Source organism: Notamacropus eugenii, chromosome 2, assembly GCF_028372415.1.
Source record: "Notamacropus eugenii isolate mMacEug1 chromosome 2, mMacEug1.pri_v2, whole genome shotgun sequence".
In the NCBI taxonomy this organism is placed as follows: Eukaryota; Metazoa; Chordata; class Mammalia; order Diprotodontia; family Macropodidae; genus Notamacropus; species Notamacropus eugenii.
In genome coordinates this window covers 443,188,910-443,216,906 of record NC_092873.1, presented here as the reverse complement: position 1 = coordinate 443,216,906, position 27,997 = coordinate 443,188,910, and the positions used below count along the sequence as shown (strand labels likewise).

The 27,997-nt window shown below is 38.5% G+C and overlaps 1 protein-coding gene across 9 annotated transcripts; it reads left to right on the top strand.

Moving 5' to 3' along the window:
* The first annotated feature begins 8 nt into the window (after positions 1-8).
* Positions 9-23,431, top strand: LHX9 (LIM homeobox 9). 9 transcript variants are annotated; one of them, XM_072648306.1, is made up of 6 exons: positions 9-80; positions 7,106-7,224; positions 9,400-9,602; positions 10,700-11,055; positions 17,532-17,734; positions 21,999-22,691. In XM_072648306.1, the coding sequence occupies exons 2-6, from the start codon at positions 7,108-7,110 to the stop codon at positions 22,053-22,055; spliced, it is 936 nt and encodes a 311-aa protein (XP_072504407.1). In that variant the 5' UTR covers positions 9-80; positions 7,106-7,107; the 3' UTR covers positions 22,056-22,691. The 9 variants fall into 9 exon arrangements, with proteins under 9 accessions (XP_072504407.1, XP_072504403.1, XP_072504400.1 ...); XM_072648302.1 differs by lacking the exon at positions 9-80 and adding an exon at positions 1,056-1,205; XM_072648299.1 differs by lacking the exons at positions 9-80; positions 21,999-22,691 and adding exons at positions 1,163-1,205; positions 19,002-20,831.
* Positions 23,432-27,997: the final 4,566 nt, after the last annotated feature.

Genomic DNA, 27,997 nt, shown 5'->3' with positions numbered 1-27,997 from the left:
TTGCTGTGTGAGAAGTTACTGGTGGGAGCATCTTCAGGCACAGGCTCCAAGAAGGAAAATCCGAGCTCACCAGCCTGGAGGTACAGGTTGCTCAGAGACTCCAGACATAGAACTCTGCAAATTTCTAAAGACGTTCTTTTTAAAAATTAGTTTTATTTACAGCCGACTCCCCCCATTAACACTTTACTTGATCGTTGAGGGGTTGAAAAAACTGAACAAGGGATCCTAACATCTCGATCTACGTGGGCTCTTTGCTTACCCCTCCCCTTTACCTCCTTTTTCTTCCCTTCTCCCTCTTTCTTTTCACCTTCTTCCTCCTTTTCTCCCCTTCTTTCTCAGTCACTAGAAACAAACAGAAAATAAAAGACAGGTGGAAAGCCTTGGCAGATGAAGTCAGAGGTGAGAGATGCACATCAATTCTTTATTCGAGGCTGCAATGGAAGACAGAAAAGAGCGGGGAGAGACATACAGGACAGACACAGACGTAGAGACAGACACAAAAAGGAGGGAGGAAGGGGGGAGAGAGAAAGAGAGAGAAAGAGAGAGAGAGAGAGAGAGAGAGAGAGAGAGAGAGAGAGAGAGAGAGAGAGAGAGAGAGAGAGAGGCTTGTCTTCCCATCCAGCAGTTTGTTTATTTTGATTAACAGAGGTACCCTCAGCGAGAAACGAGGAACAACACCCATCTAGTGGCAGGCTTACAGTCGCAGCCTCTCTGTCTTCTCTCCCTTATTAAAGAGTCAGTTTTTTGGGGGGACACCTGGGAACTCAAGGTAAGGTTCTGCCGGGTTTTCCCTCCTTTTCCGGTAGCTGCGGGTGAGTGCCGTTGTGTCATCCCCCTTTTAACAGTACAGGATGGCCGATTCCCCTAGTGTAATCTCAGGCAAACGTCTGGTATCTTTTCTCCGCCTCCCCTCAGCTTCAGAAGATTGAGCCTCTCTAGATCCTAAAGGGGAAAAGCCTCATTTGCTAGGGAGCTGCATCTTTCACCTGAGTTTGCGGTTGACTGCAGCTAGAGGTTGTGACTGTGATTACCAACGTTAGTCTCTAACCTTGCTTAACCAAAGACCGTGCTGCTTAGGAAAACACTGATCTGATCTGAATGGGAATCTAACGCGCTGCTTTTTAATTACAGTGCCGGGCAAGTACCATTAAAGTTGAGATAAAATTAAGCCTTAAGGATGCTGAACGGCACCACTCTAGAGGCAGGTCAGTTATACTCTACTTTCCGTCTCATTTTCTTTATGTCCTATCCCACACTCCCCTTGCACTTGTGTATGTCTTTATATCTGTGTCTGCGTCTCTGTGTTTGTGGTTGTGTTCCTGTGTCTCTGCTCTCGTGCCTGCTAGGGGGATGAATCTGCATGAATTTTATTTTGATTTAAAATATTCAGTAACTTTCCAATGCGACAGTAATCCAGCTATGGATATACAGAATAGATTCATCTTCTTTCCCCCTCCCTCAACCCATCTTTTTAGAATTTAGTTTTCCTATCTTTTTATGATCTTGTGTATCATTTCTTTCCTTTGCTTTGAATGTCTTTGCACTTCTCCAGGGTCCAGTCAGTGCTCGGTGCAGGGCACAGTTGAAGGAGTTGAATTGACAGGATAAATACCTTGGTCTGTTGTAAGAGAGGATTTCATACCTGTTCCATTGAGCATTTGTTCACTGGGATAAGAGACGTAGAGAGAGTTGATGGAAGATGGACATTACCTGATGGAAAAGTGGTAGCAAACAGGAGACAGTTTCTGGCACTGGATATACCTTAACTACAAGCTCGGTTCAAATAACATGGTCATTGTAGAGTAGTGAGAAGTACTATCTATTTGATATGCCTTACTTAGTTAAGTCACAAGGCAAATTCTTATCTCTCCCATCCCTTATGACAACCAATACTTTATACTCACATGGTTGATAATTGGAGTGTGATTTGATATGAATATAGGGAAACTCAGTAGTAAAAGGTTTTTAATTTTTGAAAGATTTTTCTAACATCAACACCTACGCCATTGGAGAGAACTTATGGGGCTTCAGGAAAGGAGTTTTAGAAGATATGAACTACCCATGGAAAACTCCTCCCCAAGCAGTAAAAAATTTGGTGAAGGAGATGGGTGTGTATTGCAGAGGGGAGTGGTGCTGACCTTTTCAGCTCAAGGAACAATGCTTCTGAGCTCTGAGGGAACTTGCTCATGAAGTTGCCCTAGACAAGAGACTGAAAAGTGGCTTGGCTCCCGGTGGGAGATTCCTTCTGACAAAGGCTGAGTATATTCTCACCTCTTACCTCTCATTCTCTTTTCACTCTGTCCTGAAATTCCCACCCTAAGAAAGCTCTGTTACAGGGTCTGTATAGAAACTTACTGAGGCCAAGTTCAATCAAATCCTCTTCAGTTGGGACATTTGTTGTCCAGTATTCTATGACCTGTAGGGGTACCAGTCGCCATTAAGAAATGTCACCCAACAAAGATTCACTTTAGATTTTAGGGCGTTGCCAGAGGTCCTGAGTTGTTTCCAGAATAGATGATGGTAGTGAAGACCACAAGGTTTTCTTCTGCTGACATTTAGAACAATATTTGCCACATAGTAGGCACTTAATAAATGTTTATTGATTAAAAGAGAATTAGGCTTTGTTGGAGCTGAAAAAAGGGGGGGGGCAGGAGGGAGCCTTTGACCTGTGATGATCTGAAGGGCACACAAAGCATCTGGCTCTCACAAAATCTCACAATCCCAATCATTGTATTTGCAAAAATGTCTGTACATTTTAGGGAAAGGGAAAACCTGGCCCTACCTAACGGCTGAATTAAAGTGGGCAATATGGGTTTATGTGAAGTTTTGCTTTATTGCCTCAGGGCAAAGGACTCTAGCTTCAGATTTTGTCCAACAACCATGCTGATTGACAAATCAGCTGATTTGTTTGCAATCATTTGATTTGTGTTTGTCAAGAGAGGTTTTCTTTCCTAATCAAACCATTTGTCTTGCCATCCCTACAAGGTAAGGATGTCTTAGGAACTCAACTTTATCTTTCGGTACTAGGGTTCTCTTGGACAACTCTGGTAGCCTCATCTGAATATTGTCCAAGGAAGCCCAGACTCCCTGTTTTGGGATTCTTCTGATATTAGTAATTCCTAACCCAAGAAAACACTGATTTTCTCAGAGCCAAGAGCAGCATTGGCAATAGTAGCATAAGAATGACTGGTGGAGCAGAAAGAAAGGAGCCTATAGTTAATTAAGTAGGCCCAATTTAAGGGATTTAGTCGCTTCTGAGTTGACTTGTGAGATCTGTCCAATTATTTCTAATAGTGTCATTGAGTTAAGATAGGGAAGGAGGCTAAGCACCTTCTTCCAAAGCCCATGGATGGCGTAAGCTGCCTCTTTGCACCTGCAGATTGGATTGAACAAGGCGGAGACCATTAGCTTAAGAAATCGGGGGGGGGGGGGGGGAGGGAGCAGGGGCGAGAGGAGGGGAAGAGCAAATATTTCAATTTTTATAGGCACTTCCAGGCAATTTATTCTGGAGTTGAGGAGAAGTGGAGTAGGGTAGGTAGACTATTGGATGCTTTCTTCCATTAGTACCAGAAGAAATTCCTGTGGTAGAAGAGGCTACTTTCAAAGTAAGGAGTGGGAAAGCACAGAAAGTCGGAAGAACGATAAAGAATATAAAGTCCCTTTTTAAATTTAAATTTTTAAAATTTTAAGTCCCGACTGCTCGAGGACTTGAGACCACTCCTCTTCCTACTTCGGAAAGGAAGGGGAGTTGAATTGTTCTTAGCCCACTCTCTTTTCTGAATGAAATTGGCTTTTCCTGTATGGAAGTCAGCACCCCTAAGGGCACAATTCAAGACTCCTGGGCTTCTAAAACTCCACTTTCTGAGCGGTCTCTCGCTCCGCGGGGAGCGTCCTAAGGACTTCCTCTTTATATGAATCCGGAGGCTCTGAGTAAGGCTCGGATTGTACTGAGAGTTATTTAGAGTGAAACTTACAAAGACAACAGAAACCCAAATCCAAACAGAATGCGAACCAAACACGTTTCTCCGGGCCTGTGGGACTCAGTGAGGAGGCAGCGTTCTCAATATGAGACATTATTGAAGGAAGCAAAGGCAGCAGGCGTTGAGATGCTGGGAGAGAGAATTGTAACCTGAATTTTAATATGAAAAGGCACACGGAATTTAGGTATCACCCCCAAGCGAGTTAGACCGTGCTTTGCCGGCTTAAAGACGTGGAGCACTCATAATTTTTAATCACTGTCTTCTCTCAGTCAAGCGTCTCGCAACCCCATTCTACGAAATTCCAGTTTTTGAAATGCGAATCTTGGTAGAATCAGAGAATCATAAAAGTATAAGAGCTGGAAGGACCATTTCTAATTCAACAACATCATTTTATAGATGAGGAAACTGAGGCCCAGAATGTAATTGCGTTGATGTTATTGTATGAAGCAGACACAAATAATTCCAAACTTTCCCTTTCTGGGGGTGGGGTGGGAGGAGATCGTCAGAAAAATTGCAAACTCTTTACCCCGAATTAAATTCCCAGTGGCTTGTGCTAATGGACTAGTTTTTTCTCCCTAGGGAGAGACTTCCTTTTTCTCCTCAGAAACCTTAGACATTGACCCCTCTAAAGGAAATCTGCCTCCCTTCTATGTGAAAGGACCTTTGGTGAAAAGACAACTAACACTCCTAAACTTCACTCTGAGTAGCCCTTGGTGTTTTGTTGTGCGCGCGTGTGCTTAAAGCACATTGATTTTCATCCAAAAGGGCTAATTACATTACTTACAGTAAATAGCAGCCCTGCTGTCCAGGGTCGTGTGCCAACAGAAGGGGAGGGGGGGATCTTCGGCTTATTTCACTTGGTTGACTTCATTTTTGTGTGAAATGGTGTTTTATGAGCTGCATTCTGGCACGCGGAGGAATGTAACAACAGCCGATCTGCAAATAACATTAATTTTGACTCAGAGAAAAAGCTGGGAGAAAGCCGAATACATCTTGGGTTTCATGGAAGAGGTGACTCCAGCAGCCCCTCAGGAGGAGTGATTGTGATGCTGGGGGAAATGAAGCGGGGCCCCGCCTGGTGTTTTTTTCACGACTGGGCTGGGTTTAGTGTAGAAATCCCTGCGGACCAGGGGAGCAGCTCTGCCTCCAGGAAGATCCTTCTGGAGGGATTGAGGTGTCAGGAAACAGCCGGCAGCTGTTTCAGTGAAAGGCACGGAAAGAGAACTCTGTGAAAAAAAAAAAACAGGGCATGGGGAAGGAAGGAAGATAGGAAGGAAGCAAGAGGAGGAATTGATGAATCGCATCTTTAGCCTGGATTTACTAGTCTCTTGTCTAGCCTTCTGACTTGGGAAGCCCACTAGATTTCCGTGGACTTGGGGTGGGTAGGTAGTGTTGAATAAGAGAAGCAACCTACAACAGCCTGGTGTGGTCAGGTACTTTTGATGGGGGGAAAACTGTGAAGGGCTTTCGTCTATGTGAACAATTTAGTCTCTTGTCATTCTTAGCTCTTATGCCTCGTCTCGCCTTCCTCTCCCCCGCCCCCCATTTACCTACTCCTGAAACCCTTTTCACCCCTGAAGGCTATGAGATGTGCAAAGTCTGCAGTGGTCGGGTCTGTAATTGATTTGTCTGCTTACCTGTTGGATAAATAGGAATGGTGACTGATAGGGATTTGTGGCCTTTATTGGCAAGTTTCGAACAAAACTTAAAAGTTATGAGAAATTTTCCTTAGGACGGCCATTCACTTGGACTTGGAAATAAAGTCCCGAAGCTACACATTAGACTTGCATATGCAAAGGTACACACACAGTCTTTTGAGGGCTAAAACATTCAGCCAACAGAAACAAGACAACTTCGGTAATCAACTCCTCGAACGACACTTTGCAAACGGAGAAAGTAAGGAACGAAACCCCTTGATTGGATACATTTCTTTTATGGGAAAGGAGAAAGAAGAAAACAGCACCTTTATTTCAACTAGATGTGTCTGTTTTCGGTAATAGATACAGAGCTGATAGGCTTAAGATCAGAACCCCAAACTAGGACCATAGATACAGAGCTGATAGGCTTAAGATCAGAACCCCAAACTAGGACCTCCGGCAAAGTTTGCGCAGTTGAAGTAGTCTGTCTCCCCTTGGCTAGGCTTTATTTAGTCCTTGACCTAGGACCCGCTTTGCATTTCCTGAGCCCAGCCTACGACAATGAGAATTGCCTTTTGCCTCTAAAACATGACCGCTGGGAACCATTGGAAGTGTGTATCTAGAGGGGAAGGCGTGTGTGTGTGTGTGTGTGTGTGTGTGTGTGTGTGTGTGTGTGTGTGTGTAAGCGTGTGCGCCATGGTGGGTGTATGTGTGTGTGCGTGCGCGCGAGTGTATCCGGGAGGGGGTGTGTATGCATGTGTGTGTAGGGGAGGGGATGTGTATTTGCGCGGAGATGGGGAGGGGGCTTGCATAAAATGTCCCCCTCCCCTTTTCCTTGCCTCCCTCCTCCCCCCATTGTAATGTTTGTCACTGCTGGCGGATCACTAGGGGGTTGAGAGGAGTATGACAGGTCTTTGTTGTCTGAATAAAAATCAGTGGCAGCTCAAGGGAGAGAACTCCTCCTACTAAATTATCAAAAATGGGCTGGCTTTAGTCTCTTAACAAATTGGACACAGCTCCGGAAAGCAGCAGTCCCAAATCCAACCTACAGGCACTGGGAACTTTAAAGCATCCAGGGACGGCTGAAAATAGCATTTCTTTTTCTTTCTTTGTGTTCAAAACTATTTTCTGTCTCCACCAGATTTTTTTCTCCCCCCGTTCCAGTTGTTTCCCATTAGTAATTCGATCTCTCCAGAGCAGTAAGATTCGCCTTCTTCTCCTTTTCCCACCCCCCCTGTTTGTTTGTTTTCCGCACATCTCCAGAAGCCGTGGTGCTTTTTTTCTTCAAGAAGTCGGTTTTGCAATTTGTCTCTCCTTTTTTCTTTCTTTCTTCGTCTTTTTCTCCCCCCAGTCCCCCATCCCCACTCAGTGACCGTCTACGGTGTAGACTTTTTTTTTCTTTTGGATGATCTGAGACTTTGGGGTGTCTGTATATGGAAATAGTGGGGTGCCGAGCCGAAGAAAATACTTGTCCTTTCCGTCCCCCAGCCATGCTTTTCCACGGAATCTCCGGGGGCCATATCCAGGGGATCATGGAAGAGATGGAGAGGAGATCCAAGACTGAGTCCCGCCTGGCCAAAGGAGGGCAGATGAATGGCAGAGAAGCGGTAAGAGGCCCGGGGCTGTTCGTCCCGGCACACTTCTTTCTCAATTCTCTTTGGCTAAAAAGATGTCTTACACCCTCCACCTCTCCGCTCTGTGAAGCAGTGAGGAGACGGGTCCGGAGTCTCTGGTGTGTGTGTGTGTGTGTGTGTGTGTGTGTGTGTGTGTGTGTGTGTGTGTGTGTGTGTGTGTGTGCTGGGGGTAAAGAGGGACGACTGTTCTGCTGTAGACTGGTGGGTTTGCAGATTGTGTATTGCTTACTTAAAATATTCGAGAAATAACGGGCCTCTCTGCTCCGGGGTTTGGGATGGAGAGATCGCCTTGTAGCGATGGCGGGTTTTTTAGAGCAAGCGGGGATACCCTGGATGGAAGTTTCTGCTCTCTATGGAAATCCCCGGCAGACTGGTCCTAAACTTCCCCGTTGCTCCTGGGCGGATTCTTAAGGAGCCGATTAAGCTTCCAGACACCCCGGGGGCTGAGGCTGTTTCCAGTCCTTGACAATCAGGAGTCAGAGTCCTTTACAGAGGAAGGAATCTCCTTAGCTTTCCCTCGGGGTTGCACATGCCGCTAGAAAGAAGTGGGGAAATGAATAGAAAGAAATGAAGTCTATGGTCCCTATGTCCTCCCCCTCTTCATCCTGAATCCCCTGCACAAAAGCATTTCAAGGTATCTCGGTTTTCACCTAGAGCCCCCTTATTGGAGACAGGGGAGAGATTCGGGAGAAATTAATTATAAGAGTTTTGAGATCATTTTTGAAAGTAAGCCTCAAGATTTTTAACAAAATCAAAACAAGGGAGACCCATCTAAGACACCCTTCCATAGCGAAAACACTTCCCCCTTACACTGGGAGAAAATAGCCAGGACGCTCGCCGGAAATGATTTTTAGGAAAGGAAGATATATATTTTCCTCGCATTTGCATATCTCCTACAAATCATTCATGGGGAATTATCAAACAAAGTAAAGGCCTGGAAAACCACTTTAGCGATTTCGTTTTGTTTTGATAAACGGAATCGTGTGTGTAATTTCGACGTCTGGGCTCACCCTAAGACGTTGTAAACAAGAAAACTCTCTTTTGCTTTTACAATTCAGTAAAAGGAGGGGCGGCGGTAGTAGAACAAAACATTTCTCTCCTGTTGACGAAAATACCTAACAGATGGCTTTGGCATTTTTCCGTGTGTGTTTTTTTTTTTTTACACAAAACCTGAAGTTCTGGTCCAGCTTGCGTCTGTTAATGATGGGATTCTGCCCAGTTCATATATGCCATCCTCTTGGTCAGGTAGAGCTGAACACAGGAAGCATGACTGCTACTAGACCACGAATTTCAGTATAAAGATGTGTCTGCGTGTATTTACATGTGAACAATGAATATTATACAAATGTGTGTACGTACACAGAACGTCCCCAAACTCTTAGTATAGCTTAAAACTACACTAATTCATTTGGGACACCCTGAGTATTATATATCTACTCTATTAACTTATCAGATAGAAACCCTACAGCCTACTTTGCAAAGTTATGACACACTCAGGATCTGTCAAATTTTGAAGAAATTTATCATCTGCTAAACTGGGAGTACAGGTATAGGAACAACGTAAGGTTTTTCTTCTGTTTTGGTTGGTCCTACATCTACTAGGATTTAAATAATATCATTGAGAATTTAACCTAACAATAAAATCAAGTCTTTGTCTTAATCTATCCTCTTGTGTACATTTCTCCCTGATTTCTTTTTGCCCATTGCAAAAAAGACAATTGACACAATTTAGGTTGGAGTTACACTAATTCTGCAGTTCCTTCCAGATTTCTGTTAATAAACTCCCAGTTCTTTCCCTACTGAGGCCTTTTGCTTGGTAGTCTGATATCTGGGAGTAGGTTACCATAGTTTCATATATTTTTTGTAGCCCAGAGTACAGACAAAAAGACAGATGGAAGGAATGGTATTGAATGAAACAAACACTTAAGTTCCAAATTTACCAAAATAGGCACCGGTTTCTCTTTCATGCCGTGAACTCACAATTTCTTAGGGCAGTGTTGGGTTCTGGAAAATTCTTCATCTCTTTTAGTTCACCAGTGCCATCCATCTTATCTAGATTCCAATTTTCCATTTTAATGTTTGCCTTTTCTGTTTTTTTTCTTAACCCATCTCTCCTGTGGTTGTTGTTGGCTCCTTTGTTTTTTTCAGAGTATGCCCCCTATGAGCCCTGAAAAGCCTGCTTTGTGCGCTGGTTGTGGAGGGAAGATCTCAGACAGATATTACCTGCTGGCGGTTGACAAACAATGGCACCTGAGGTGTCTTAAGTGCTGTGAATGTAAACTGGCTTTGGAGTCAGAGCTCACCTGCTTTGCCAAGGATGGCAGCATTTACTGCAAGGAGGATTACTACAGGTATTCATGCAGATAAGTCTTTCTATCCAGGTTCACAGACAATACTACCCTGCACAAACAAAGCTAAGATCGAGAGATGAAGTCCCATGCACAACCCGTATTTTTCATATTTATTGATGTAATTAGGAGGAAAGAGCTTGCCCCTAGATGACACTGGGGTTGGTTCAGTGAATACCATGCATTTCTGTCCTCTTCATCATTGAAAACATATGCATTGAGATGCATAAATCTCGGATCTCTTAGAGCAGTAGTTAGATCTAGAGAACCCTTAATAGACTACTCAAGCACCTTGCTTTCTTGGTATTTGTTCTAGGGGTCCTGGGAATAACCATGTAAAGTTTAAGAGCAGTATCTCCTATAGGGAGGAAGACTTGAGGGTTTGTTTTCTCCCCCAATTCACTACTTTCCGTTTCCTACGAAAAAGGGAAGGTTTACATCTATTTACTGGATTTAATATCCAAGGTGATTCTGATTGCCATAGTGTCGATCCTGGAGAGGACCCTGTATATTAAAATAGAAAGGATTCTAAGGGGCACATTTTAAGCCATCCAAGAGTGAAATTCTTTATAAAAGAGGTCACAGAATTTTTCAATTTGCCCTAGTAGTTGGAAAGAAATCGAAAGCGCTTTTTAAATGGACTTTTACCGGGTTTTATTTTGTTTATTTTGGGACCGGGCTGGATATAAATGTGTGTCCAGGGGATCATACTCAAATCTCAGCCAGATCGAGGTAAGCGAAACAAGAGGGTCTTCCTTTAAAATGTGAATATCCACAGGCACACCTGTGTGTCTGCATATATGTATATACACATATTTACATAATAAGAAATACACATATAATATACACACGTTGAGTCAATTTAAAAAGGAAAGGAAGATTTCAAAGTATTCGTCCTTTGTTTCAAACACGTAAAATAAACTCCTTTATTTTACTTGCCCCTGGACTCCTAAGAAGCTGCCTTTGGAAGGTGTCAGATAGCTGCAGACCAGCCCCAGCTGCTTCACCCTCCCCCCTTTCGTCGCCCTTCCCCCTCTCCCAAGGGGAACGTGGTTCTGCCTGTTCTAAGTTCATGCTCCTATTCTGATGTTTCTTTTCAGAAGGTTCTCCGTGCAGAGATGTGCCCGCTGCCACCTTGGGATCTCGGCTTCTGAGATGGTTATGAGAGCCAGGGAGTCTGTCTATCACCTGAGCTGCTTCACCTGCACTACTTGCAACAAGACTCTGACCACCGGCGATCACTTTGGCATGAAGGACAACCTGGTTTACTGTCGAGCCCATTTTGAGACCCTCTTACAAGGAGAATACCCCCCGCAGCTTAGCTACACCGAATTAGCGGCTAAGAGCGGTGGGTTGGCACTGCCTTACTTCAACGGCACTGGCACTGTCCAGAAAGGAAGGCCCAGAAAAAGAAAGAGCCCTGCCCTCGGAGTGGACATCGTCAATTACAACTCAGGTGGGCCCAGGACACCAATAGTTAACCCCTTGCTCAATTGCACCCTGAGGAAAAACCCCAGGTTTCCTTCCTTTCTGTGAACCCCACTAGGTTAGGGCTGATCTTGCTCAGTTCAGCCTTTCCCATTCCCACCTTATCTCTCCCCTCAAAAAAAATCCTTATCTAGGCACACCGACCAACTACAACCAGAGGGTCTTGGAGGCTTTGCAGGGAGATAAGTGCTACCCCCAGCTGCACAGGTACCAATGGTGGCCCAGTTACTTTCAGGATCTTCAGTTGGAGGAAAGACCAAGGGCAGTTTGTGGATTACCATACACAAGTCCTAGCGGAGGGTTTTCTAAACACTTTGAAAAGAAGCTTTCATTTCATTCTCAACTTTGAAAAAGCAGAGTTTGATTACTAGCTAGCCCCAAATTGATGATGAGTGGTCCTTAGCTGTAGTAAACCCAAATATGCTTATAACAATCAGCCTTTGGTGTCAGAGAAAGGCAATTTGGTTACATATGTTAAATGACCAGTCTGAACACACTCTGAATGACTGACAAATTAATGTCACCTAGGCCTTGTGGAATCAGGTTGAGAGAGACCCTAGTTAAGTTATTGGGTAGCATTTCCAGGGGTTCAGATCTGAGATTTACTCTTTTTTCCAGAAGTGAGATGAAAGCCTCTCTAGTTGGAGGGGGGTGAGATTCTCTTATTCTCTTGGGGCCACTATTTTTCTCTTTTTCTTAACTTGTCTGCTTATCTGTCTGGGTGTCTCTCATACTTGGGGGTGGCAGGGAAGGTTGGTTGCTTTCAAACCCCCTCCCCCACTCCCATCTAAGCCTATTAGCTAATTCCTATTAGCAGGGTGGCTGGAGGTGAAAGCAGAGCAGGTCTGAGCTTTCCTCCTTTAAGTCTCTAAAAGCGCTGTTGAGGAAAGTCTCAAAAAGTCCAAGTCCTATTTTAAGGCTACTAAGGGATCCCTTGGCCAGCCTAAACCTTTATATCCCTCCTGCTCTTGCCCCTTTCCGACTCTCAATCCTAGAGAATAAGAGTAAGAAGGCTCCTACCCCAGGTTCCTCAAATTCATGAAAAAGTCGGTGTCCTTTTTATCAACAGTCCTTAACTCTTGCAGCATCTCTCTCTGGTGGGGACAGCACGACCCCTAAGAAGTCTGGGGTGGGGGAGACAATATGACACGTCATCTCCTTGGGAGCATTCCACTCCCACAGGGCCCAGAAAGTCCAGAGATGGTGAGAGTTTCTCGAGGATTTATCTAGTCCATCGTGGTTTCAATCTGGGGCAGTTTTGAATAGGGGTGGGGGCGTGGGGGTGGGGAGGGAAAAGAAAAGGAAAAAACCAAATCCTGCAGCTTGCTCCGGGACCTGCTTAATCCTTCTCCGCCGAGGGCAGCAGGATGCCGTTCCTCGTTTTGCCAACCCCCAGCCGAGCGGCCGCCCTCCGGTGCCCCTGCCCCTGTAGCGGCTCGTTAAGGGGCTTTTGGTCCAGGGCTGCATTACCGAGTGGGGTTATTTCATCTCCTCTGATGCGTGGCCTTCGGAGCCGGGGCAATCAGGGCACTAATTGTTCTTTATTAATGGAAGATGACATCGGAATCCCTGGCCACTCACCGGGGCCCTAATTGGTCTCTAGGAAAAGAGAAAAGGAAAAAAAAAGGAGGAAAAAAAAGACAGAAGAGTTCTTTCTAGCTAGGGATTCCCTGCAGTCTATAGAAAGTCCGGGCATTGGGGGGATTCCTGGCCAAATTACAAACAGAGTTTTGCATTTGTTTGTTTAACCTAATTAATTCTGTTTGATTTGCTCGTTGGTTCTGATTTTGTATTCTCCAACCACCCCTCGTAGGGGACAATAGGGTGTGGTCAGCATGAGTTCGATGAAAAAATGGAGAACCCAACGCAAAGTTTTTTTAAAAACAAACAAACAAATCAGTAAACCCACAAGGGCCATCCAGGTATTTAGTTTTCAATTTAGGGAAGAATCTCCTCAAAAACCGAGTGTCTAGAGTCGATGGTGCCACCATCTTCAACGAAAAGGCAAAAAAAAGTTGTTGTTGTTTTTTTTAATTTAGTTCTAAACTTGTGTGTGTTAAGAAATCTCTTCCCTCTAGAGTTCTTAATGATAAAGATTCTATTGAAAAGGACTCGCAGCACCTTGGGGCCCCTGCTGATGAAGAACATTTCCTTTTCTAAAAAGAAGGGTTAAACAAAAGGGTCAAGAAATGTTCAGTGATGTCAGAAATTCAGTAACTGGTTTAAGTGGTACTTTGAATAAGTATCAGGAGCCACAAAACCATTTTTAAAAAGAGTGTTTACGAATCTAATGCCAGTGTCTGGCACTAAAACGAGGAAAAGAAACCCTAGAGAATTAAAAACATGTTAAGCATTTCCTTAAGCAGGAAATAAAATGGTCTAACAGTTTTACCTCATTAAATTTCTAGTCTTCATTGCAATTTGTACTGGCTGGCATCTCTTCTAATACGCAGAATACTTATATATAAGGTGACACATTAATAGAAGAAAACAAATATGATTTACACATGATATATTGTATATGTGCACAAGAATATATGTACATATAGAAATATACATCTATACTTTACTAATTAGAAGTATATATCAGTACATGTGAAGTTCATAGTGCATTTGTTTGCATATATACATGTATTCATATATATATTTATCTCCACACACATCAAATGTATATTAGAAGAAACATACATGCATGCTTCAAAATTTGAGAACATTTATATAGGTCATTTAATACCTGAAATATACTAAGTGCGTACCAAAGCACATACATATTTAAATTATAACTACTTTCACAATGAGAAATGAATCAAACAGGCAGTTTGGGGAAGGAAATCTAAAGTTTATTTGGGATTCTGAGGACCAGTTTTCAAAAATGAGGAAAGTAGTAGTGAGATGCATGGTCTGGAAAAAGGTTATTTAGTTTTAGAATAAGATAGAAATTATTTTAGCAATCCATTAAGCTATCCAACGTGTCCTCCCCAAGTTCTTTACCTTTTTTCCTTAACCTTTCAAACTTTTCTACTTACTTCAACTATTAAATGAATGTGGCAGTGACCCCTAGTGGTATCTTTAGAGGGTTTAACTTGTGCTTTTAAAAACAGCAACAAAGAGGACATTTCAGTTTCCTAAGTGGAGTAACAAGTATTTAGATTTTCTTACTATTTTATGTTGTTTTTAAGTTTTATGTTCTATAATTCAAAAATAAAAAAGTATAACTTATGAACTAATATGATGATGAACTGAGGAAGACAATTAACTGTATGTTCACCTAATATATTTGCTATAAACAGGCAGCGTGGTGAGATTGATAGAAGACTAGCCCTTAAGTCAGGAACACTCTGTGTTCAAATGCTGTGTCTGTCACAGATTAGCTGTGTCACCTTTGGCAAGTTACTTAGCCTCTTAGTGTCCCAGGCAACTCTATAAGATTAAAAATTGCAGACTAGTTGCAGATCTTCTTTGGTGGAAGGAATTTTGACACCAAGAGTTTCCTCCTTAGATGAAATCAAAAGTTCATCCCTACCCCATACAGCAAAAACTTAACTAAATTAAGAGAATATATGTTAGTAGAAAGTGTTTCCTATATTAAATCGCACAATATAAATAACATTTTGATAGGAATGAAATCTCAGTGATTCTAATAAAATAAAATATTTCAACCATATCTTGATTCACTAGTTAGTATTTCTATATAAGATTTACTATGTAGTTTGTTGAATGCACTAAAATATATTGCTTACCACCCATCACTAAAAAAAAGGTTACAAAAGTACAGCAATGAAGAAATTTTCTAAAAAATTAATTTTTTTCCTGCAGAAATGTGGTTTAAAGAATAGTGATTTTATATATGTATATATATATCATCTAAGAGTAACTGTACCAACATATTTCTTAAAAAATAAAAAAGTGAACAAGGTATGAAAAATTGAGTATGCATTTAGAAATCAAATTTTCTATTCCAAGTATGTTTATTATCTAACGTGCCATCCACTTTTTTGCCCCTTTTGCTTTATTACCCACCTCTGCTAGGCATATACATTTTCTTCAGAGAGATCTCTGAAGCATGAGTTATACTCCTCTAGTCATTTTGCTATTGGTAGTTAGTTTTGTTCTCAGACCCTGAAGCAAGAATTGTTTTCACCGGGCTAAGCTTAGTTTTACAGCTGATCTCTGGTTGCCAGTTTAACCATTTTGATGATATGGAAAGGTAATACTACATAAATTTGCACTAAAACATCCTTGGCTACATCTGAATAAAATAAATTCTAAAGTTAGAAGAGAATTAGCTATTATCTCAAGGAAAAATACCTAATTTCTGAAAAGGTTTAAGGTATCTGGGCACAATGTTTAAATGTTTACACATCTGACTCTTTATCAAGTTTATTTGGTTTTTTTAAAGAATAAAACTCACTTGACCTCATTAGGTCAGTCAAAAAACATTTTTTAAGTATTTCTATGTGCCAGGTACCTAAGGTGCCTAAATTCTGGGGAACTAAGAAAGGAAAAAGAGAGTCCCTGCTGTTAAGGAGCACACAATATAATGGGGTAGAAAACATGCAAAGAACTTGATTCAAATAGAAATGCAGGATAAATTGAAATAATTAACAGAGGGAAGGCATTAGAATTAAGAGGGATCAGGAAATGTTTCCTGTAGAAGGTGAGGTTTTAGCTGGGAGTTAGCCTGTCAAGTGTCCTGTCCTACAGGAAATATCTTAAAGAAAATATTAAGAAAGGAAACATTTAGTAAATAGCTAGAACTATTTAGGAGCAGTTGCTTACCTGATGTTTTTAGCATATTTGATCTTTTCCATTTTTTTGCATTAACAAATTACCAAATATAGTCTTTGTAGTTTATTTTCTTTTGGATTTCACCAAGACTAGAAAAATAAGTCTAACCATAAAGTAACTTTTAGACAACATTTAAATGAATAAAAATGAAGGATTAATAAGAATTAATGGTACTTTGTATCACACTTCCTTCAAAATTACGTTCTTTTCTCATTCCCATGTTGAAGTTGGTTTTAGAACTCACTGATTCTTTTTTGAAAGTGAAATCCTAATAGAGTTGAACAAAGAACATAGGCCATTTACATTTGAGGATAGGGTCTATATTTGTTTTAAATTATCTTTTGTTGTTGTTCTGAAGTTAGCTGTGCCATTAGATATAGTGATGCATTCATTTTATTAGTCAGAGCCTCTGTATGAGTGACATTTGAGAGATAATAAATTTTAGGCTGCTTTCAAGTATCTTTTTTACTTTCCCTTCTTCTTTAAAGCACCTCTAGTGCTAAAGAGATGTTTTCTGTAGAGCATACACTGGTGAAAAGGAAACACATGGCTCTCTCCAAGGCCAGCTAAAGGCGCATTTCTTAGGCCTACCCATATTTACTACATAAAGGAAGTAGATCTGAGTCTGCTACCTGGTCCCTCTGAAATGCAGGCTAGGGGGATGCTTCAGGCATAAACCTGAGTAAAGAAAAGTAAGTATAGGATTATACTTCCTCAGAAATGTGTATTAAAATTCCTCCAATGGTGAGGGAACACCTTTTATGTAAAGTCACAATTTAACCATTTGTACCTAGAAGTTCACAATGACTTAAAAATAGTCTAATTATAATGATATCAGAAATGTCCAAATTTCTATTTACTTTTTTCAAATCTGAAAGAACTTTGTTCTCTATTATTTGCTAATTTTCTCTGGATTGAGAAGAATCAAGGAAGGGCTATAAGCTTAAAAAAACAAAAGCTGACCAAGTTTTACCTTACCCTTCAATTTGTTTTATATTTTCGCATTGGTTCATAGATCTAAAGCTGGAAGTGGCTTCAGAGGTCATATAGATTTAAAAATTTTTAAATAGTATTTAATTTTTCCCCAATTACTTGTAAAGGAAATTTTAAGCATTTTTTAAAAAATTGAGTTCCAAATCCCCCCCAGCCCCAACTCCCTCACCTCCCCTCTCTCTATGAAGATAAGAAATTTGATATATTATATATGTGCAATCAGGCAATATACTTTTAATCCTTCATTTTACAAATGAGGTAACTGAGTCCTAAAAAGGTTAAGTGATTTGATTAAGGTCATAGAAGTAGTATTAATTAGAGTCAGAATCTGAACCTAGGACCACAAAAGTAATCACTTCCTCACCTAGGAGAGACAAAATATCTCATAATTTGCTAAATGTAGTTGTCAAGTTCTACATGCAGTCTACATTCTGATTCCTTGAAACTTGGTTCTTTCCTCTTAGGAAAGAAAAAAAAGTTAAAAGAAACTTTACCCATAACAACAAAGTGCTTATTTCAGTCTCACTTCACCTACTTATCACTTTCCATTCACCTTCCAAGCAGTTACTTTGATGCAAACAAACAAACAACTATCCTCCATTGTTTTCTTAATTCTGGGTTCTTTACGTTCACCGGTTGTTTCGCCTACTGTCATTTCACCAGGTTGTAATGAAAATGAGGCGGATCATTTGGACAGAGACCAGCAGCCTTATCCCCCGTCCCAGAAGACCAAGCGCATGCGTACCTCCTTCAAACACCACCAGCTCCGGACCATGAAATCCTACTTTGCTATAAACCACAACCCGGACGCCAAGGACCTCAAGCAGCTTGCCCAGAAAACGGGCCTGACCAAAAGAGTTCTGCAGGTAAGAAGTCACCACCACTGGCTGGGGCAAAATTTCCCTTCCCCTTGCCAGTGAAAGTAGCCATCTTCCCTTCTTAGAGTGATATAGATATTGTCTGTACTGTTTCTCATTAGTTTGATTTAGCTATATCCCAAGTGGGTGTGCTGAGGATTTGAGGGGGAACACGGCAGGGTACCCAAAGAAAGGCCTAGGAAACTTAAAAAAAAAATGAAGTCAAATTCTTCTTTCTTTTATGGAGGTGGGTCCCATAGAGAATGCGGGGCTTACCATATTGCTTATAAACATGTAATTTACACAGCAATGACACAGTGTGTGTTAGAAAGCAAAGATAGAGGTATTTTATGAGGCTTAGTCTATTGGCTTCTGGGGAATTGTCATTGCAGTCCTCGGTTCAGCAAAATCGTGGCAATCCTAGTCACATGGCAGGGAGTTTGAATAGATACAGTCTTCAAAGTTCGGGTGGTCCCCCTTTTCCGCTTTCCAAAGGCCTAGGATATGATTTTTCCCCCCTCGGCAACAAATTGTCAGTTTCTAACTAATAAATTTTTCTAACGAATAACAGTGAAAAGAAAAATTCCAAATAATTAGCTCTGCCGTATGCCTCCTTCCCTTAATGTAGGTTCTTCATGTGGGAAGATGACATTATAGTCTCACTGTGAGTTCTTTTTCCAGCAGTGGGTGATGGGAGGTGCTGAGACAGACACTTTTTTCTTACCCAGGCTGCCTGATGGCCACTAGCATGCATTTGCAGCCTGGCTGACCAAGGTTCATCTGTGGCCAAGGGACAGAAAGGTTTTTCACTCTGTGAAAGGTCTAAGGGGAGGTGATCTCAGCAATCAGAAAGTATGTTAGCATTAACTGCCATCCATGTTGTTATTCACCTTTAGATATTTTCAATGACCATGACTGTTCCCTACCTTCAAAAGATTCAGAGCAGGCCCTCTTAATGACCAGTAGTTAAGGGCATAGTGTTCTTCCCCCCCTTATATATCCATGCTTAATTTGAATTATTTCTTAACTTCAGCTCCAGTTGTCCTAAGAGGCACTTGTCATGCTGGGGGGTTATGTGCAGCCTAGCACAGAGAGCATAAGAAGTTTATTTGGAAAAAAAAAAAAGTGAAAAAGAGAAAAAACCAGTTTCTTTAAAAAAGGACAAAACAAAACAAAACATTTTAAAAGGAGAAACATACATCAAAAAATAAAATAAAATAAAAACAATCAGCAAAAACAAACATCGGTAAAGAAATCAATTGGGATTGGTTTGCAGGTTTGGTTCCAAAACGCACGAGCCAAATTCAGAAGGAATCTTTTGCGGCAGGAGAATGGGGGTGTTGATAAAGCTGATGGCACGTCGCTCCCGGCACCGCCCTCAGCAGACAGCGGCGCTCTCTCTCCACCCGGCACTGCGACCACTTTAACAGACCTGACCAATCCCACTATCACTGTAGTGACATCCGTGACCTCTAACTTGGACAGCCACGAATCCGGAAGCCCCTCACAAACTACCTTAACGAACCTTTTCTAACATTGGATTTTTTTTTAATTCTTCCTCTTCTTTTTTATTATTATTCTAATTATTATTATTATTTTTTTATTATTTACAAGACTTTTTTTTTAACCCACAAGATATTTGGGGGAAAAAAAACAACAGCTTGGTGTGTAGCATCTGCAGCCACTTGGCCAATGAGTTTACAGTCATGTCTCTCGTTTAAAGTGAACATACTTTGTCTACAAACTGTATTTGGATTAAAAAAAAATCATTAGGTCTTTCAGTAGGTAAGGGAAGTTTTTGACTCATTCTAATAAGTGCCTCTTAAAATTGTATGTTACTTATTTCCAGAATCTCGGGAAAAATGAGCTTTATTATTATGGGCAAAGAATCCCATTCCCAGTCTAATAACCAGGCTAAAAAAAGAATCAGATAATTATCACCAAATGGAGTTTTCTGTCTGGCAATGACACATATGCTTCTTGAATTTTGCAGCCTTCACATTTTTATTTTTGCAACTTAAAAAAAAAATTAGATGACTATGATTTCCTCACATGCACCAAAAAGTTCAAATGGAAAAATGTGATTAGACAAAAGCACTACAAAATAACGATTTAGAAATGTATAAATGTCCAATGATTAGAATCCCATCCAGCTTTAACATTCTAAGATGATTTGTGATTAATTGGAGGAACCTACTCTGGGAAGTTGGATTTTCCTTCCATGGGCATATATATAATTCAAGAACAACAACAAGAAAATTACTCTTTATTATTTCATTTTAACATTCTAGATATTATCCCACTTCCCCTGCCATGAAAATTCCACTTAGAATTTTAAAGTTCTATACTTTTAGTCTCCAAAGACTGAAAAGTGTATAGTAATGAGGTAATTCTCTATAAATTACTTTCCTTTTTTCAGGGAAAATGGAAATAAGCAAAATATAATTCATTAAGATGTTTAGAAAAGTGGTTTAGTTAATTTGATTCATTGCTATTCTGATTTACTTCAGATTTTCCATACAATTGCTCCTGGCATCACACATACAAAAAAAAAAACTTTTAAAACTTCAGCACATTTGTGTTGTTTCTATCAACATTAAGTTCTTTTGTTTTGCTTTATTTTACTTTTGTATAAGAAGATGTGTTTTTTTTTAAAAAAAAGGTTTTCTGAAATTTGGCATTTGTAGTAAACTGTTCTGAAGCAGATAAACTCAGAAGCCTTGTGGATGCTGATCTGAAATAATTTCCTAGTTTACAATAGCATTTTTTCTTTTTAATTTAAACTAAAAATCTTAATGGTCTGGGCAGTGGTGAATGTTCATCTGTATGCTTCTGTTGTAGTTAAATACCAATTAGATTGTGAATTTTCTCAGAAAAAGTCAAGATATATGTCTTGCTTTAGTGGATTGTTAAGAATAACTTTGCACATATTCTCCACTTTTTTGGCCCCATTAATCTCTTTTGGTGGTCAGGGTGGCTATTTAATATATTTAAAGGTGTCCTTTTGGCTGTATAAATGTGTGGTTACATATTGACAGTTCACTGCCCACATTAAAGTGCATTATTGTAACTTTTGCTCAGGGTTTTTAGAAAATTAGCACAGAAAGTAGCTTATTTTTAAAAAAAAAAAGATGATGGAAGAGATGTTAACACTGTAACAGAAGAAAGGTGTGATTGCCATTATATATTTAGCAAGTATGGTTATCATCTTATATGGAGCTTAAATCTTGACTTTTCCTATTTCTATTACATTATGGGCATTTACCACTAACCAGACCAAACAACCTTGGTAAGGCTGAGATCTTATTAATACACTTTTACAGGTAAAAATATTGAAACATATAAATTTTGTTCTTTGACAGAACAATATATGGTACTATAGATCTACTTTATTAAGTAGACTAATCATAACTCAGTTCTAATACGTGCCTTATGATATAACTTGGAAGTAAGTTTGTGAAAAATCAGGATCTATGTGTTGTTTGTTAAATTAACTGTTTTAAGCCCTTTTGACACCTCACTAGTTTTGTACTGTTTTACCTCTTATTTCTGAAACTCTTTTTATGGTGTATCCTGTTAGAGGGGACAAACATGTCATAGAAAGCAGTTGTGCACTCTTTCAAATATAGTTGATAAATTCAATAATCTTATATATTGAGCTTCGTGTTTATAGTACAGTAAGTGGTCTAGCAAAATTGTCCATGTTTCTTTGTTTATTGAGAAATACATTGTATAGAAACTATTTCCCCTAAATATTTATGGACCAAACAATTGTGATATATACTATTAAATTTGTGTGAATAAACCATTTTGAATCTAAGGAGTTTTATTTCCCATCAGTTTTATTTAAAGTCTCCCTGAATTGGTGTGATTCCCTGCTTTCCAATTTTTATGACTGAATCATGTTAAAAGGGTAATGCAAATTTTATAAATATTTAACCAGACAACTAGTCTCTAGCTTTTCAATCGTTGGTTCTTATTCACTGTGTGTGCCACTGAGGATGCAATGTAATTCCAGATTCCTTTAAAAATAATTTTTGGATACAAAAAAATGCCCCACTGATTTGATACAACAATACCAGTTTCAGATTCTAAAAATGAAGCTAAACAGCAGCTAAAGTAATTGCATGAAAAAATCACCTAAATATGATAAAGATTCAATGCTAGATATATTTAACACAAATGAATAATGGTAAACCCCAATAGAAATTGCAGACCCCTACAAGCCAGGTTGCTCTGTAGTTTAATAAATTGTCACTATGATTTCTTTCAGGGAGAACAAATCTTGGGGCATTACAGCCAAACATCCCGACGTTTGAAAATTCCCTAAAGTATTAAAAGAAGGGGAAAAGTTTGATCGGAAATCCACTGCAGTGAAGACAAAGACAATATTAGGTTATGATAATCATACATTAAAAAATCTATTGAGCCAAAAAAAATAAGAGAGAGAGAGAGACTTAAATGTCATTATCTGAATGTTAACAAAATTTATGTTCTTTATGACATCTAACGCAAATGAAGGCTTACAAAATTGTGTGGTTTAAAACAAAAGTTAGATAAGCTGTGTACAAACCAGAGCAACCTGGCAGTAGTATACCCTACCCATGTTGGAAGACAATTATTCCTTTAAAAAATTAAAAATATAGCACATTTGCCAAGCACAAATACTTGTAAAATAAAATCCAAATACATTTGTTCCACCTGCTTGCTAATGTGTACTAGTCATATCTGTTAAATGGCATTTTTGTAAATTCAAAAAAAAAACCTATCACTCATTTAAGAGCATAGGGATCAAAACTAAGTAATTTTAGCATTATTGTTTATGCTTTCTTTTTTTAAAAGCCGAAAAATCTGCATGCACTTTTACATCTGTCACCTATAGTGTACATTTCTGTATGATGACTTCTCTTTGATGTTTCTTGTACAATAAATAGCTTTCATGAATAAACATTTTATTTGATGCAAACATAGTTAACTTTATGTAAACACACCTAATCTAGCTGTTGAAATTAATTTAGAATATTTTGGACACTGTCTTAAAAGGCAGGATGGTAAACTTCCAATTTGTTATACCTAGAGAAAAATAAAACCAAATAATCAGAACAACAAGGTGGCATTATGGTAGCTTAGTGTAAAACAATTTCCTTGGATTTTAATGTTTCATGACTTACTTTCATTTGTTGTATGCAATTGAAACGTACTTAAAATAAAAATAAAGACTGAGGAAACCCAAACAACAATAAGAAAAACAAATCTCTGAGAAAGAGTAGCATGTTTAAAAGCATCAACAACATTTTTTAGACTATTAGGATAAAACTTATGGATTCTTGATAAGTTTACATGTTCACTATGCAATGAACAAATTTATTGACATATAAAAATATATTCTGAACTATGAAAGGATCTGATCTTTGCACAGTCCAATTTACATATGATTTTACAAGCAAAAATGAATGGAAAAATAAACCATTATTTAGTAATGAGGTTTTTTTAATTGTTAGAAGGAGTATTTGCAGAAAGAATTTTTTAAAAAACTATTCATATTTAGCTGTATATCCAAAGCATATGTTAAACAAATTAACATATAAAATACTTTCCAGAATTTTTTTTCATTAAGATGAAATTTTTATTATATACAAATGAACCCTATGTAAATGATGTAACTTTTATGAATAATTATGACAGACATTAAATATTTCACCTGTATTCTCAGTATTTGAATGTTTTCTTAAATGTTTTCATCTTCTGGATACCAAAAAGGAAAAAGGAAAAGGAAAAGAAAGGAAAAAGGAAAGAGAGAAGCTCTTAATAAGAAAGCAACAAGACATGATATAAAAATTATTCTGAGAGATCTTGAAACATGCTGGTTTTGTCAGTAACTAGAATGTTTATGATTCAGTGAAAGCTTGTTCATAATTACAGTTGTTTAAATAGATTTTAGCGATACACTTCATGCCAGTTAATTCAAATTCTTGTTCTACAGAGATACTCTTCTCCCGAGTCACTTACCTGCAACAGTTTGATTTAGAAATATCTTGGCACCTCTCCTAGTTCTATAGATGTTTAAATATTTGTCTGGTAAATTAAATGAGGGAAAGGACCAAAGGTGAAAGGGCATATTTGAAAAATATATGAAAAAATATCTGGAAAAACAGCTCAATGTAATATTAATGTTGAACAGGCATATTTTACCAAAAAAAAAAAAAAAAGGAGAGAGAACTAATTAAGCAGGTTGGATGTGTAGAAATCATATGATTCAGAGTTGGAAGGACTACTGTGGTTTTCTGCATTAGAGAGCAGTTCTTAGAATCTGGGCAACTGCCTACTTCTTGTATTGGAGAGAGAATGGAATAACGTGAAATTCTGAGGCGGGAGCAGCATGTTTTCATAGCTTCTCCATCTAGACTGTGGAATGGACAAAGAGCTGAGGATAGCCTTATCTATCTTCTAGCAAGTTAATCTTGGATGGGAAAATAAAAAGGATTCACTGAGATTCCTGAATACTACTGGAGATAATAGTGGTTGAATCGGACGTTTTGATAAGTGATGGCTTTTTGAAAAGGCTGATAAAAGTTCAAAACCTTTCTGAAAACTTGATAATTGATAGCTTACAAGGGAAAGTTTTACTGTATCCAAACTCCAATGGAAGTCTCTTAAAGTATGCTAACAATATCATGTATTTAGATAACCTTTCTTCCAAAGAGCTCAAGGCAATTAATAAATATCTTATAAATATCTCATTTTTTCTTCAAAATATCCTAGTGTGGGGTATAAACATGGGTATGTATTATGAATTTTCTGATTCATCAGTAGTGAGCAGGAATTGGGGTAATCAAACCATTATTATGGAAATGCATTTATTAAGCAACTACTGGTATAGTGCTTTGCAAGGCACTATAGCTTACATTTACGATAATAATATTTTGACAGTGAAATAAAACTGTTAGACTTCCTTGTAGAGAGCTTCTTTAGTCAATGGAATATTCAACACTATTTAAATTCTGCAGTCAGAAATCTCTAAGCACCAAGAATAAGTAGAGGAAATTAAAATTTACTCCAAGTCCAAGAAACCACAGCCTACTTTTTTGTGAAACTAGAAGTATATGCCAATATTTTATTCATACTTTTTTTAATTGTTAGAAACCAATTCCAACTTTTTAAATAAAAAAAATCGTGCTTTATCCTTTAAATTTTAGCTTTAAACTTGGTGCATGTATCTTTATTTTATTGCCAATGTTCCACTTAAGGCATTATTTTCTTTACTTGTGTCCCTGCTTTTTAAGAATTTCATTCAGCTCTCCTATGGACATCTCTTTTAGGAGAGTGGCATTATTCCCTTATTTTTCCAGTTGTTGCTTCATTTTTTCAAATGTTATTACTTTAAGGTAATGTATTATTTTGATTATCCTCCTGAAAGATATGCTTCGATTTCCTATATTGTCATAGCAAAAGGATAAGAATTGTGCATGGTACTCTAGAAAAAGTCTGTGAATATCGTGTAACACATTTATTTAGTGTTATGTTCTCTGCAAATGACTTTCTTTTTCAACTGTGCTGAAAAGTGAATCTTTATTCTTATTTATCTCTCATTTCTTTGGGAGTTTTTTATATAGTCAGACTTCCTTTAATACAAGTATCTTCCCTACATTTTTCCAAATCCAAATTCTTAATTTATGTTTCTTTATACTTGACTTGATCTCACACTACTATGACTCAAAATCTAGAGATGAAAGGTTTGGATATCTGTTTTAAGAAGTTCCTGCTGTACATCTAAGTGTGCTTTCTCCTCACATCTTAGAATTGTCAGGAATGATTTTTCCCCCGTTGGATTTTATGTTGACATCTTGCATGATTTTAAAAGTTATCTTAAAAACCATAAATGGATACCTTTTTTTGGCTATTTGAAAATAAAATTTGCTGCAAATAAAAGAAGATTTTCTAGTCTCCATTGCCTCATATTTATGTGTGAACTTAATTAAAACATATTTTGTTTTATACTTTCCCATTGAAACAAAATATTAACCATAAAGTAATATTTAAATTGGTGACTGTGACAAACTGACAAAGATGAAGAAATTTCAGGGTGAGGCTGATGTTATTGCCTTAACCATCCTAATACTGATTTCCTGCTCTTTTCCTTCTAGGGCAGCAGAGAGCTATGAAAGGGTCATTAGTCTACATTTGGACATTCACAGATCTTGTCAGTATGCATTACTTGAAGTTTTGTCTTTATTATATCTAGTTAATTTTGATTTTTGGCAATAAAATATCCTTTATAAATGTGAAAAAAGCTTAGATGTATTTCACAATTTTGAAACAGTTGAGTGGTTTGAACTTTATAAACAAATACAATGACTTCTTTTTTAAAAATCAAGCGTAAGTTAATGAAAGAAATCATATTCAGAATAATATATCTGGTTGACAAAGATGCTGTGAAGAAATGTTAATACCTTACAGCCTGACTGAACAGTCTTCTGGTAGTGTAGGTCTGGTGTCTGAACTAAAGGAGACTCATAGACCATTCAACAGTTGACAAAAGAAGATTTGCTTTGTCATAGTAGGAGAAAACTACATAGCAAGTGCAGCAAGGTCACAGTTCACAACTCCTTTGCCTTTGAGTTGCCCAGAGTGGTCTGCCAGCCAAACATCAGAGAAGATCTAGAATTCCTCCAAGCTTTTCTTACTCAATTGATCAGGGAGTGATGCCAATAGAGCCTTTAGTTCTCCAAGCTAATGAAGTCTGGAGAATGGTTTCATACTTTTAAGGAAAAAAAAAGTTTACATGGTGTGGTACACTGGGTATATATTCCTCCTACCACATGCCTGAAAAGGAATCCTGTTTTTGGTAATACATTTGGGTGATCTACTTTAGAAAGTCAATTAGGTACCTCTTTTAATTTGTTGTTAGTTATGCAGATTTTGGGTTTCTTGCCAGAACATGAAGTAGAAAATTTTAATGAAGTAGAAAAATTGATCTTTTAAAAGGTTCTTAACTCATTCAATTTCATTTTCTTGAGCTCTGCAAGTCAGGAACCTAGATGGAATGTTTTTGTGTTAACCAAAAGCTTTTTCCTGCTTCCCATGTAGGGCAGTCCAAAAATAAAACGTCATTCATGACTGTAGTTCATTTTTTAAAACCACATCTCAATTCAAAGTAGAAAATGGCAAAAGCTCTTTGAGTTTTTTCTTTGATAAAGTCTCTATCTTTTTGTTAAACTATAAGAAAGATTGTGCTTCATATGTCTCAACTTTCTCTACCCCCTTTATATTTTTAGTTTATAAGCTTCTTGTGGGTAATCAACATATTAATCTTTTTAGGTTATGTATGCATGCATGCAATGAACTCTTAATTAATACAGCCTTAATGGAGGATGTTGATGACTTTGCTCCTGTAAATTGTCCTGTTTGTTTCATGGTCAGGTTGACTTTCAATATTTAGTGTAATCCAAAATATAAGAAAATTTCCCTATGGGTGAATAGAGTCCCAGAATTGTAAAGTTAGTCTGTACCTGGCTCTCATCTTACAAGTGATGAAACTAAGGCCCAGAGAAGTTAAGTGAGCTGTCCAACTATTAGTTTGTGGCTGATCTTGCTTTAGTAATTAGATTTCACTTGGCTTACAAAGATATGCTTAGGAAATGGAAGGTACATTCACATCTCAAGTGAATAGTTTAATTTGAACACTAGCGAGTCCTTCAGACTAGTTGGATATAAGCCCCTTTAAAAATGTTAGTTATAACATAAACTTATATCCACACATAATGTGGGAAGCAAAAAAAAGTGTATAAATTGATGGGACCAGGACATAAAACCAACCACACTATACATTTCAGCAAATGTAAAATTTTAGTAAGGCACTCTACACAAAGTTAAGAATTTAGCATCAATTCTGGACTTCTCTGATTCTCACTAGTTCAGAGTAGCATACTTGAAAAGGCCACCAATAAAATGAATCACTGTCAGGTTTTAGGAGGTAGTTATTGATATAATCTCAGAATGACAGCATGAAAAAGGACCTCAGATAAATAGATCCACTTCAGGAAAGGTCTATTCATTCTCTTATTAAATGACTTATCCAAATATCATTAGACTTATCCAAAGAAAATCACTAATAGGAACACCAGTTTAGCCTTCAATAAAATTGTTATTTTTCTCACCCTTGAAAGCTAGGAATATGGACTAGACTTGTAATTTCATCAGGATAGGGAGCGTCCACGGGAAGAAATTCACTACATGTTCAGGTCAGCAACTTCTCTGCAAATTATAGTCTTA